The 13850-nt window shown below is 40.6% G+C and overlaps 1 protein-coding gene across 5 annotated transcripts in view; it reads left to right on the top strand.

The window, feature by feature from the left end:
- The window catches only part of Hecw1 (HECT, C2 and WW domain containing E3 ubiquitin protein ligase 1), a 414282-nt gene extending 404559 nt beyond the window's left edge, over positions 1 to 9723 (top strand). For all 5 annotated transcript variants that reach the window (XM_087590135.1, XM_087590133.1, NM_001440089.1 and 2 more), the window contains 1 exon segment: positions 5557 to 9723. In XM_087590135.1, coding sequence (XP_087446261.1) covers positions 5557 to 5668 — 112 coding nt within the window. In that variant the 3' untranslated portion in view covers positions 5669 to 9723.
- The last annotated feature ends 4127 nt before the right edge of the window (positions 9724 to 13850 follow it).

Here is a 13850-nt window from a genome sequence, read left to right on the forward strand (position 1 = left end):
CCAGGGACTAAGCCACTACCTAAAGACTATACATGGACTGACCCTGGACTCTGTCCCCATAGGTAGCAATGAATATCCTAGTAAGAGCACCAGTGGAAGGGGAAGCCCTGGGTCCTGCTAAGACTGAACCCCCAGTGAACTAGACTATGCGGGGAGGGTGGCAATGGGGGGAGGTTTGGGAGGGGAACACCCATAAGGAAGGGGAGGGGGGAGGGTGATGTTTGTCCGGAAACCGGGAAAGGGAATAACACTTGAAATGTATATAAGAAATACTCAAGTTAATAAAAATAAATAAATAAATAAAAATAAAAAAAAATAAAAAAAATAAAAGAAATGCAAAAAACAAAAAAAAAACAAAAACAAAAAAAAAGAAAATGTGGTACATCTACACAATGGAATATTACTCAGCTATCAAAAACAACGAGTTTATGAAATTCGTAGGCAAATGGTTGGAACTGGAAAATATCATCCTGAGTGAGCTAACCCAATCACAGAAAGACATACATGGTATGCACTCATTGATAAGTGGCTATTAGCCCAAATGCTTGAATTACCCTAGATCCCTAGAACAAACGAAACTCAAGACGGATGATCAAAATGTGAATGCTTCACTCCTTCTTTAAATGAGGAAAAAGAATACCCTTGGCAGGGAAGGGAGAGGCAAAGATTAAAACAGAGACTGAAGGAACACCCATTCAGAGCCTGCCCCACAGGTGGCCCATACATATACAGCCACCCAATTAGACAAGATGGATGAAGCAAAGAAGTGCAGACCGACAGGAGCGGATGTAGATCGCTCCTGAGAGACACAGCCAGAATACAGCAAATATAGAGGCGAATGCCAGCAGCAAACCACTGAACTGAGAATAGGTCCCCTATTGAAGGAATCAGAGAAAGAACTGGAAGAGCTTGAAGGGGCTCGAGACCCCAAAAGTACAACAATGCCAACCAACCAGAGCTTCCAGAGACTAAGCCACTACCTAAAGACTATACATGGACTGACCCTGGACTCTGACCCCATAGGTAGCAATGAATATCCTAGTAAGAGCACCAGTGGAAAGGGAAGCCCTGGGTCCTGCTAAGACTGAACCCCCAGTGAACTAGTCTATGGGGGGAGGGCGGCAATGGGGGGAGGGTTGGGAGGGGAACACCCATAAGGAAGGGGAGGGGGAAGGGGGATGTTTGCCCGGAAACCGGGAAAGGGAATAACACTCGAAATGTATATAAGAAATACTCAAGTTAATAAAAAAAAAATAAAATAAATGAAATAAAATATAAAAAAAAAAAGAAAAAAAAAGAAAAAAAAAAGAAGTTAAGAGCAATGCCTGTCTTTTCAGAAATCCTGGGTTCTGGTCCCAGCAGCCACATGGTGGCTCACAACCATCTAAAATGTAATATGATACCCTTGGCATGAAAGTGTGTACATCCAGATAGAGTACTCATATATAATTAATTAATTAATTAATTAATTAATTAAAATATACTTAATGAAGTCTAGTTTTCATCTAATTTTCCCAGATGTCTTGATTTCCTCAGGACAGATCATTTGCTGTTGAATGTAATGTGAAGATCTGACCAAATGTCTGCTTACCCCAGATATGAAACTGCCAGCAGACCAAAGCAATGATACCAACAATGTCCAGCTTTGTGAGCCAATGGATTTTATTGGAGATAGTTAGAGGCATATGAGCAAGAGGTTACTTACAGGAGCAGAAATAACTCTGACAGCTACATCATCTAAAACCTATTCCAGAATGGTTCACCAAAGCTGGGACTGTGGAGTGCACAGCATGCATACAGCTCAGGAGGCTGGAAAGTGTCTGTTCTAGGCCTCTCAGCTAGTATGAGCCACTTCTGGGCACGTTGGCTGATCTGAGAACATCTCTTGGCAGCCCTTTCTGTTTGTATGCCTCAGTCTCAGGGAGTTCCTGAAGCTTTTGAGTTGTATGCTTCCTGAGTTTTAAAGAGTTTCCCTGCAGGGATGAATGTACACTCTCCCTTTAGAATTTTAATTTTATTATTTAATTAAATAGTCTTACGGGCTGGAGAGATGGCTCAGTGGTTAAGAGCCCCAACTGCTCTTCCAGAGGTCCTGAGTTCAATCCCCAGCAACCACATGGTGGCTCAAAACCATCTGTAAAGAGATCTGATGCCCTCTTCTGGTGTATCTGAAGACAGCTACAGTGTGTGTGTGTGTGTGTGTGTGTGTGTGTGTGTGTGTGTGTGTAATGAATAAATCTTTTAAAAAAATATTCTTACATCATTTCCCTCCTCCTTTTCTTTCTCCAAACCCCCATGGCCTTCCCCTCTCCCTCTCAAATTCATGGCTTTTTTCTTTTTTTTTTCTTTTTTTTTTTTATGAGAATTGCCATTTATTCCCAAAGTTGCCAAAATCATCACCAAGGATTCACCAGGGGTGCCAAGGGAATGTGGAGGCTCAAACACTGATTGGGAGTTGTCAGTTTAGAAAGAGGTAGAATGGGTGGGGGAACCCCAGCTGTCCCTCCCCCGTCTAATGCCATAGAAAAGGGTCCTCCTCTGGCTGGCTCCCCTCCCCATCCCCATGTCCAGTTTTTCTCAAGGGGAGGTGGGTTGGGGACTTGGGAAGAGGTTGTAGTATGAGTGGGCCCCAGGAGAGGGAAGGGCATTGGGGGGAGGGCCCTGCCCTATTTCACATGCACTCACAACACTGATCTCCCAAGGAGCAGAAATTGGGGAAGCCAGCTGAACCAGGCCTCCCTCCTACCCTGGATGGCTTTTTTTCTTTGTTACTGTTAAATGCGTGCATGCACATGCGCGTGCGCAAGCACAAAGAGAGAGAGAGAGAGAGAGAGAGAGAGAGAGAGAGATCACATATATAGAAATATAATTTCCTGAGTTCACTTAGTGTTGCTCGTGTGTGCATGATTTCAGGGCTGACCACTTGGTATTAGATAATCAATTAGAAGTCCCTGGAGAAGGCTAATGTTTTGTTTTGTAGAAAATTACTACACAACAATGAGTACTAGTAAATATTACCAATTGTTTAACAACAGTTGAGAATAGTTCTCGGGCTTTCCTATACTAGTTCTAGCCATCAAGACAAAAGGTATTAGCTTCATGGTTCCTCTGAGAGCTGAAAGACCCAAAAACATAAATTACCACATATCTAGCTTAATAATTTTGATAGTGAAGTTATTTGGAAACACTCTGGTTTTATTTTAGGAAAATATCATTCGGGTCATCATTCAATAATAGCCTTCCCACATAAGTCTGTAGTATGAGGAGAAGGTGAGGTACAAAACATCGCATCATAAGAACTTAGAGTAGAGGGAAATGCAGACCAAAGATAACTAATTACAACGTAAGGGAGAATCAGAGAAATTCAAGGTGCTTAAAGCAATGTGATATGAGAGTGTGAATCAGAGTTTTAATCATGATTGAGCTCCTCGGAGAAAATGCTTCAAAGCAACTGGCATTTGGTGGACATTAAGGGATAGAGCAGACAGAAATTCTAGGCTGGGTGAGCAGTATGACCCAGTTCTGGATGGAGCAAACACCAGCATATGCTCAGAAAGAAGTATTGAGTCAACAGAGGACAAAATGTCCTGAGAAATGTCCAAGAGTGATGAGATGGTTACTTTGACTAGTTGAGAACTTGAATCGCCTCTGAGAATTCAAAGATGTTTCTAAATAAAGTAACTGTGGTAGAAAGACCCACTCTAAATATACGTAGCATCGTTCCATGGATTGGGGCCTTGGATTAAATAAAGTGAACTGGATGTGAGTGTTTATCTCTCCTACTTCCTGGCTGTGGATGTCGTATGGCTATCCACCTCATGTTACTACTGTCATGTCTCCCTTACCATGATAGACTGTACCTCCACAGAAGGAGTGTTCTGTAGTGTCTCTGCTTTATCCTTTAGGGAATGCCATTGCTTTTGGTACTAAGTAGACACAGATTAAATGCAATATACACATTTCCTCTAAGGTATATATTAATACTGTTAGCTCTTAGTGTACTATCTAATTATGTCAGCCAAATCCAATGGATTTTCTTTCTGCCTTTCTAAACACCAAGAAAATCATTGTAATCATTGTCCTGCTCAAGTCTCTGTTTTTATTTAAAATATTTTATAGTAACTAAAATAAAATACTTCAGTTATCTTTTTTGAAGTGATCTAGGTCTTCCTGATACCTAAGTAATCACAGAGCTCTGCTAATATCTATTTATTTTCATATTTTCTCCAAATCAAGCCCTTAAGCCTACAGTAAGACATTCTACTGTCTCGTGAAGGCACTTGGGGCTTAAAGAGGAAGACAGGCAGAAGCACAGGGTTAAGGAAGGAGCTATTGCCAAAAGAGGATTGAATGCTGGACAAACACCAACACCATCCTCAGGTTCTCCCTCAGCAGAAAACCCCACCTTCCTTCTTCTTTCAACCCTCTTTGTTTATCTCCCAAAGAACCTGTACCATCTTAAATCCTGAGGCCACACGCTATTCTGATACTCTAGTTTGTCAGAGCAAAGGTATAGGTTTCCCCAAAGGACCTTGTAATTCTAACACTAACATCCCAAATATAATTCTGAGTGTTTAGTTTTATTCTATGGGGTGTTGTTGTTGTTGTTATTGTTGTTGTTGTTGTTGTGTTGTTCTGATTTATTTTGTTTTGTTTTAACTTGGTGTCTTTTTCTGTGCTAGTTGATGTATAACTTCAACATACCACTCACCCAACCTGGGAGGAAAAGGCATAGCATTAACTTCCAGGTGTACCAATACACTTTTTCCTGCTTTGTCAAAAGACCAGAATCAAGTTTTCATAGAAAGAAAGAGTTCCTGGCAGGAAACAGATACCAAGAAAGAATCTGTGTGGCTTCCTCTGCTCACTACTGAATTATCCACACAGGTGTTTCTTATACTGTGTATTATCCATATAAGAAGAAAGACAAAGCTAATTTAGGACAGATACTGGCAAAGATGCACTACTAAAATGAAACCCATCCTGAGCAAGGCTACATGGATGACAATGACGTGAACACTCTCCCAGGCTTGGGGAAGGAGTGTCCCACAGGCTCAGGGGTTCTTGGGGCATGTAAACGTCAGTTGATGTGTGTTCCACCTGTGTAGAAGAGTTAAACTTGTTTCCACAACACACCTGGCATGGAGAACTGGATCTCAGGATTACAGAGCACCACTATCTCTTCCAAGTAGATACTTGTGGTTTAACAAGGCCTAGAGCTCACGAGGGAGGTAAGGCTGCTCTGGAATGATTCATTAGGCATGTCTCTGCCTCTTGTGTATTATTTAAATGTCAAATTATGATAATATCATAGACTTGGTTGTTGGTTCTCTACTGTTCTTGTAATGTAGTGTAGTTTTATTTACAAATAACAACTGTTTCTCATTCTTCAATTTCCTAAACTTGTGTCTCAATAGCCATGGTTTGCCATTTGCAGTCTTTTTGATTGTCCAAAATCGTTGTCTGGCTCACTTTTCATCCCCCCTTTAAGCCATCGATGTAACCAAAAGCAGTCCTTAAAGTACCCTCCTCACCAGTGTTTTCTCCCCCACTCAGGGCACATACATGCTTCAACCGACTGGATCTCCCACCGTATCCTTCATACTCCACATTGTATGAAAAGTTGTTAACAGCAGTTGAAGAAACCAGCACCTTTGGACTTGAGTGAAGACGTGGAACCTTGCCTGACATTGTCCTGAACAGTGACATCACCCTTTCTGGGATGACTTCCTCCCCTCTTTTGACTTTGGTATTCCATGATTTTTATTTCAAAGCAAATTAGAATTGGCAAAAGCTGTGCATGAAGAATTGCCTTCTTCTAGGATCTAATCTTCAGGCTTATCTCCTCTGTTTCCAATGAACTGCTAGCCTGTATGCAATACTACAAAACAGCTGTCTCAAGGTCTGTGTATACCTCCACATACCTCCATTCCTAACAATGAAATATGAATGCAAGTTATGCTACACTTGACAAAATGGTAATAAATGTTTACTTCCGTTTCTATCATTTAAAGATAATTTGAGCTCTAAGCATTTCATGCTTTTATAGTCCCACGTCTTCCAAGCAGAACCACTATTTTTCCTAATTTCTAGCAACCATTCCAGACCTGGGAGCTGACTAATTTTTTTCCTCTCTATCTCTACATTTCCTATTCATTCTTTCCAAATGGACAGCCAAGGCCACACAGAAACTTTTTCTTCATTCAACTCATGGTTCAAAGGTGTATCAAGTCCCATCAGCCAGAACTAGCCTAGACATATGGTGCAAATATGAAACTTCCAGCAATTAACAACAGCAAGAAGGAAAAGGTTATCAGTAAATCCAAGGGTTATATGGATTATTCACTCAGCTTGAGTTCAGAGAAGTGTAGTGGGGGAGTACCCCTGGTGAACCCTCACCACCCAAGAAGCACAAAACTTGTGTACCATTTCCAAGGAGGAAATCCTAATTGCTGTAGGTTGAAGGATGAGCCTTTACCTCTAATTCTGTCACATAGAAAGTGATAAGGCTGACAGAAAAAAGGACAGGACGTATGACATTTATTCAAATCCATGAATTTTGTTTAACCTATTCTCATGCACACATAGTCCACATGAATTCCATGGCTTCTGTTGCAGCCAGGTTTATTTACTTGATAGGCCAACCTTTTGCTTCTTTTTAGCTTTGCTACTTTTCTCATTCTTTTTTCTTTTCTTTCCTTTTTTGAACTCATGTGTTCAAATTCTGTCACACCTGATGTTCACAGACACCACATACAAAGCTGCAGAGCACGATGGTGCTTGTTAAGGATCACGGGCAATATAAACTTCTCCTTCATCCATAGTGATTCTTTGAAGACACACTGACTTGTATCCAAAAAATTCATTTTTTGTAAAGCATTCAGCAAAATATCTAAGAAAATGTGTTTTTAGAAAAACAATCACAGGCTCCACAGACAGCCTGGCATCTTAAGTACATTTGAGATAAAACTAACCATAATGGTCATTTGCTATTTTTGTAACCATGTTATCCATGTTGTCTGAAATATGACATAAATGAAAGTGGTTTTTCTTCACTGGGAAAAGAAAAGCTAAAGAGACCCAACTATTTAAATATTCGTTGTTGTAGTCAACATATTAAAATAAAAGGCAAAGTCTGAGAATGTAAACTTATGATAAAGCCGTGCCTCGTGGCTCACTATAGCAGTGTGTTTTGTTCCTGCACATTAAAATATTTTCTTAGTAAAAATTATTCACAATGCCATAACACTCTGTGTTCCTGTGTTTCTTTGTCAAGCAAGAAGTATATGTGATACAAACTTAGCTTTCTATTGCTATGGAAAAAGAAGTTTTACTGAAAATGGGGTGTATGTTGTATGAAATACAGCTTGAAGGGTGAGTAAAATTTGGCCCAAATTTCAGTATTTGAAAAATAATTCCAATGGAGCTGTTATTTATTAATGAACTGGCAACAAAAGCATTGTCAAAATCACTTTCACTAAATCTTTAACTCTTAGAATAGCATATTTAGAATTCATCTTATACATACATAAAAAATTGCAAAAAAAAAATTCAAGCATTCAAGGTTTTAACCACTTACTTGCCATACATTGAAAAGGAGGATGTTGTTCAAATGTAGAAAGCTGTTCCTGAAAAGCTTTACGATTTGCAAAAATGAGACAATCTATTAATCAGATTAAACACCAACGTGTAGAAGGAAGAAATTATCTTAGAAATGACATGTGGATAAGAAACTCAGATAAATGTGTTTTTAAATTAATTGTTAGTTGTACCTTTACCATATTGCCAGGTTCTACACGAATCCCAATAAGCAAGCATGACAACAAAAGTATTTCTAATATACTCTTTTTAGTGATTTGAGGATGTTACAAAGTATTTCAATCATATTTGCCCAACACGCTTTTCCCTAACTCCTTCAACATCCACTTCTCAATACTAAATTCCTTCTCAATGTCATGCCATCTTTTTTAGTGACCATCAAGTCCAATTTGTGCTGTCTGTTCATATCTTCAATTAGTGTGAGGCCATCCCCTGGAAGATATAAATGTGAGTTCAAGGCCAGTCAACAGAGCATGTTCCAGAACATCCAGAGTTACGTAGTGAGACTTTGTTTTGAAAAAACAAAAAGAAAAAAAAAAGAAAGAAAGAAAACTGACTCTTAGCAGCCATCAGCTGTCAGTAGGTCCTCAGCTAAGACTGGGGCCTCATGAACCCTTCTTCAAATAGCAATCGTATAATAGAAAAATTTTAAATGCTGTCTATACTAACACCAAAGTTGCTGACAGAACGTAAAGTTTGCTTCATAGAGCCCAACACATGACTTCACCCTTTTGTGGAAGAAGGGAAACCAAAGGGAAGAAGCGCTCAAAAGCTTGTCATGGAAAGATACTTTTTACTTCACATAGGAGACTGATTTTAAAATTATGTTTAATTCAACATATATGCATATGGACATATACTATATATGTTTGCATGGGTACATGTAAGGAAAACACTGTAGAAATAGTTTTCTATTGATTTCAATGGTTGGCGATAAATTACCTCAAATCATAATTCTTTGGGTAACACAAATCTTTTGTGACCATATGTAATTCTTTGAACTGTTTTTCTCCATTAAGTCAATTATAATTACTTGTAAGTCATAACTCCCCTAAAACAAGATTTCTCTTATATCTAGTTTTTGAATATAATACAGAACCTTTTGGGAGAAGACAAAAAATTTTTAAAAAGATTTAAAAATTATGTTACAATTTGAAAAAGACAATAAGGTGTTATCATAATTTTATAGATAACACAAATACATTATTCAACAACACGAAGATGACAATCTTCCCAATAGAAATTGAGTCATCAAGATCAGAAGTTCTCTAGAACACTGAGTTCTCTGTGACATCCTGTGTATGTGAGTTGGAGAACATCCTGATGGTTTGCTGCCATCATTTTCATAGCACAAATACTTCAGGAAAGTTAAGGAAAACAATCAAATGCTAGATGATATTTTGGCAAGCTTCCATTATGAAAGGCTTAAATGGTTTTCCTGTTAATAATGAAGCTATATCATTCAACAGTAAGAGTATTCATATGGCAAGCCAGTGAGCTGAGTTTTCCACAAAACTTCTAACAGTATGAGGTCTCATTGATAGTTCGTGTATCAAGTCACGCGTCTGAAATTTGGGTTCAGAAAATTTGTAAATTGCCACAAATGTTTTCCCAGTCAAGATGAAACACTTTCAAAAGAAAGTAGTTAGAACTTTACATAACAAAATGTGGTGCTTTATTATTATTGTTGTTGTCGTTGTTATGATTATTATTATTATTATTATTATTATTATTATGTCTAACAGTGTTCGTCATTAAAACTGCAATACTGTACCATAAATGTGCGATGACTATTCCAGCCATCACAAAGTCCAAAAGAGAAAGTATTATTTTCCTGTTAATGACATGTAGTCCCTTTGTTCTAGTAGATAAAAGGTGCCTAGAGGTAGTATATAGAGTAAATATTGTTCCATTAGTCTATTTCCTGCAGCTTCCATTACCTAAGGAAATGTCCATAAGGTTTTGTTTACAAGTCTTTGTTCTAGTCAATAACAGGAGACGTCTTGTTACTGGGCTGATTTTGCTTACATCTACAAAAGAAATGTCACATGATACTCAAGACCTCGCTTTCTCTTACAATCGTACATCTTCAAGGAATGTCAATAAACTCACTTTGGTATGGCACTGAGTATGCTCCTTATTGCAAAGAGAAGTCTATAGAAAATTCTAGATCAAGCCTGTGGTCCTGCTGACTGGTACAAGGAACAAAACAATTCAGAAAGATCCCAGCTGCCCCAGCAAACAAACCTCAGAGGAAAATCATTTTTGTTATGTTCACAAACCCATGAAGAAAGGAGCAGATTTTGAAACCATATACATTCCTTGTTTATGCCTATTAGACCTCCACACAAACCATATTTCCTAAGTGTCCTTTATGTAGAGCAAGAAGACATTGATTTGTATGACATCCTATCTGTTGAGAAGTTTCTATGAAAAATTCAGACATGGCTCTTGGAAGATTATCACTGAGCAAAAATCACAAATGACCAATATAAAAAGTATGTTTTTGCACACCTGCACCCCTACCTCACACACACACACACACACACACACACACACACACACACAACCCCAATGCCTGCAGCACGTAGGTGAGCTGGCCTACAGAGCAGGAGAGCAAGAGAACTATCTCAACCCCTCAGGAGCTGCAGCACATGAGAGAGCAGGCCTTGCCTGGGCAGCACAGTAGAGCTCTAGCCCTGGTGTTGAGGGTGATGGTGAGCATGTCATAAGAGCATGATCATATGAGAGCTATCTCTGACCCTCATCTTCCTTGAAGTGTCATGGGTATGAATAGGAGAGCTGGCCCCACCCCTCACCAGCTGCAGCACTTAGGAGAATGGGTCCTAGTTGCACGTGTGTGTGAAAACCAGCCCTAGGCAAAGGGCCCTGATAGTGTGGTCACAGGATTGCTGGTGGGCTGACAAACTCAGCTTCTACCCAGACCCAAATGCAGGGCTCTGAGTTGGCCTGCCCCAACATCTCCAGGGCTTTAAGTAGGCCTACCCCAACATCTAAACTCTCTGTGAACTGCTAGAGAATATGAAGGAACTGGTCCTTCATACGTGGATCTCCATGACACAGGACAAAAACAGGATGTCCAAGAGGAGTCCCAGGAAGGATCCAGAAATGATGGTGTAGCAGAATCCAGAGGACTTGACCCAGACCAATGACTCATTACAGTGGACATTTGCAAATAAAGCTGTTTGGGCAAAAGGGTATAGCATGTGACACACCACGACACACTGCAGCTTCTACAGTGAGATGGTTTTGGTTTTGGTTTTAGTTCTTGTTTTCTTTGGGGGTTTTTGTTGTTTTCTTTTGAGGAGAAGTTGCAAGGGTGGAGGCTGAATATGAAGTGATAGGGAGATGTAGGATTGAGGTACGTGATGTGAAACTCACAAAGAATCAATAAAAAGGGATTTTTAAATGTGTCTTTCAGGGGGAGAGGGAAGGAGGGACCTGGGTGGGAAAGGGGACAGGGAAGGGAAGGGGGAACATGATAAGATAAGTGGGGGGGCAGGATTGAAGCTCTGAGGGCCAGCAGGAAGAATGGAAACAGGAACCTTGGGAGGTAGGAGGTAGGGGGACCTTCTAGAATGTACTAGAGATCTGGGAGGTGACTCTCAGAACTCAAATGGAGTTAGATGAAATGTCCTACAGTGGGGAGAGGGAACTTGTAAAGTCCACCTCCAGCAAAAAGACAGGGCATCAATTGAGGGATGGGATTGCAGAGACACAAATGAAGAGCCTGAGTGAAAGGAGGTCCACTGACTGGCCCAAAGTGAGATCCAGCTCAAGGGGAGGCCCCTGACACTATTACTGGTACTATGGTATGCTCACAAACAGGAGCCTAGCATGACTGCACTCCGAAATGTTCAACAAGCAGCTGAAGGGGTCAGATGCAGATATTTATAACCAACCAATGGACACAAGCCGGGGACCCCTGTGGTGGAATTAGGGAAAAGGCTGCAAGAAGCTGAGGAGGACCAGCAGTCTCAACTAACTTGGATCCCTGAGATCTCTCACCGAGTCACCAACCAGGCAGTATATGCCTGCTGATATGAGGCCCCTGACACATATACAGCAGAGGACTGCCAGGTTTGGACTCAGTGGAAGAAGATGCATGCAACCGTCAGAGATGGTTGGGACATCCTCTTGGAGATGGGGGAAGGGTGGTGGGTGGAGGTATGGCATGAGGAACGTTCAGAGGGCAGACTGGGATGGGGATAAGACTGGACTATAAACAAGATTAAAGAATTAAAAAAAGAAAAAAAAACCCAATCTGTAGTTTTCCTGTCCAGCCATGTGACTTCATAAAATAGCTTCCTGAATTACTCAAAACTTCTCCTTTTCTTCTTTCTTTTTTCCTGAACATGCTTTCCTTAACACCTTGGGTTTCCCCAACATTTTAGGCATCCTCCTCTCTAATGCCACCCTCCAGACATTGTGCATGCAAGTTCACCATGTGTCTGACCTCCGCCCCAGCTTAAACAGCATAGCTTTTTTTCCCCCCTTCTCTCACAGAAATCTGCCTGCCTCTGCCTCCACATACGAAGTGGAAATTTCTGATTTCTTTGGAGACTTCAGTTGTGACTTCAGTTGTATCATGTGATGCTTTTCTGAAAGCTGTCTTAGGAGAGAATGTTTTGCTGAGGCAGGCACATGAAAAGACATATGGTGTTTGGAAACAGTCTAAGTACAAGCAAGAGACGGTGAATGATGCTCTTGCATTGGTTCGCCTTGCAACAATTCAGTGATCTTTGCTGATCTTCACTTTATCCTGACTTCAAAGAGAGTAATGAGCCAAAGAATTTCTTCTGGTATTCTGCCTGCTTCTTGCCACTTCCGTGGACTCCTGCAGCTTCAGTAGAGCCTTGTGATTTCTTCTGGACTGAGCTGCTGATAATGTTTGGTGATTGCTGATTGGATGGGGCTGCCACTACTGATTTGTGTTTGATGTTTTGGAATGGACAAAGAAGATTGGTATAGTCCTAACGACCTCCTTTTCCTATAAATCTCCTTCCCCTGCCTCTGGTCAGTGGGCTAGAAAGGTGGTTGAAGCATTTACAAACCCTTAACAAAGTAGGTTTTAAAAAACCAAAGCCTACATACATCTCTACTGGAATCTATATGATGTTTAAATAACTTAAAGTAGAAATGGAATAATTTGGGAAGAAGGAGGGAAATAGCAGAAAGGTGTAGGGAGTCAAAGAAAAGTCACAGTATGTGTAAATATGATTAAAGCACACACATGAGCGCACTTGCTGTGGTGCGCCTGTGGAGGACAGGGACAACCTGTTAGAGTAGATTTCTGTTTCACCATGTGGCTCTTGTTAACTCAAATCATCAGGTTTGGCAGCAAGTAGTTTCACCTGTGGAGCCAAACAGACTTCCTTCTCACTGGTTAAGCCCTTCCTGTGTGGAGTCTGCCCTGAAAACTTTCTTTTCTTCTGTACCTCAATGCCCTCCTTTCAGCAAGGACTTCTGAAAAACAGGAGGACACAGTATAAAATTGTGTGAAACTTCTGGAAAACCTTTGCTCACTAACAGAGCCACTGTGTGCCAGTTAGTGGTATAACTAACACGTGCTAGTTTTCACCACATTTTAGAGTATTTCTCTGATACCTTGGGGATTCTTTTATTATTAAAATTATCCTAATTTTTAAAAAGGACTTTTAAAATTCTATTTTATGTGTACAGGTGTTTTTCTACACACACACCTGTGTGTGTGTGTGTGTGTGTGTGTGTGTGTGTGTGTGCGCGCGCGCACGCACGTGCATGTGTGTGCCTGTTGTCTGCTATGTCCACTCAGTTCCCATGGAGCTGGAATTATAGATGATTATGAGGTGCCATGTGGGTACTTGGAAATAAAGCTGGGTGTTTTGCAAGAGAATCCAGTGCTCTTAACTACTGAGCTATCTCTCCTGCCCCTAAAACAGAATTTCAACTCTCCATTCTCCTACATCAGTTTCTCCTTGTCTTCCCCACAGGATTATTACCTCCTCAGCTACTCAGAGTCAAGCCCAAGACTATCTGTATTCCTCTTCACCCTTCACTACCAGCCACACTCTCCATAAATTAGTCAATCCATCAGCAAGCTCCCCCAGACAGACTTTCAAAACATATCCTGAATTCAGCTGCTTTTCTCTAACACTGTAACAATATCATGGTTCAATCCACTGTCATCACGTATCTAGGGCTGTCACCTCTGCATCCACTTACCTTCAACTGAGTTTCTCCTTGGAGAA

Source organism: Rattus norvegicus, chromosome 17 (genome assembly GCF_021556685.1).
Source record: "Rattus norvegicus strain SHRSP/BbbUtx chromosome 17, alternate assembly SHRSP_T2T, whole genome shotgun sequence".
In the NCBI taxonomy this organism is placed as follows: domain Eukaryota; kingdom Metazoa; phylum Chordata; class Mammalia; order Rodentia; family Muridae; genus Rattus; species Rattus norvegicus.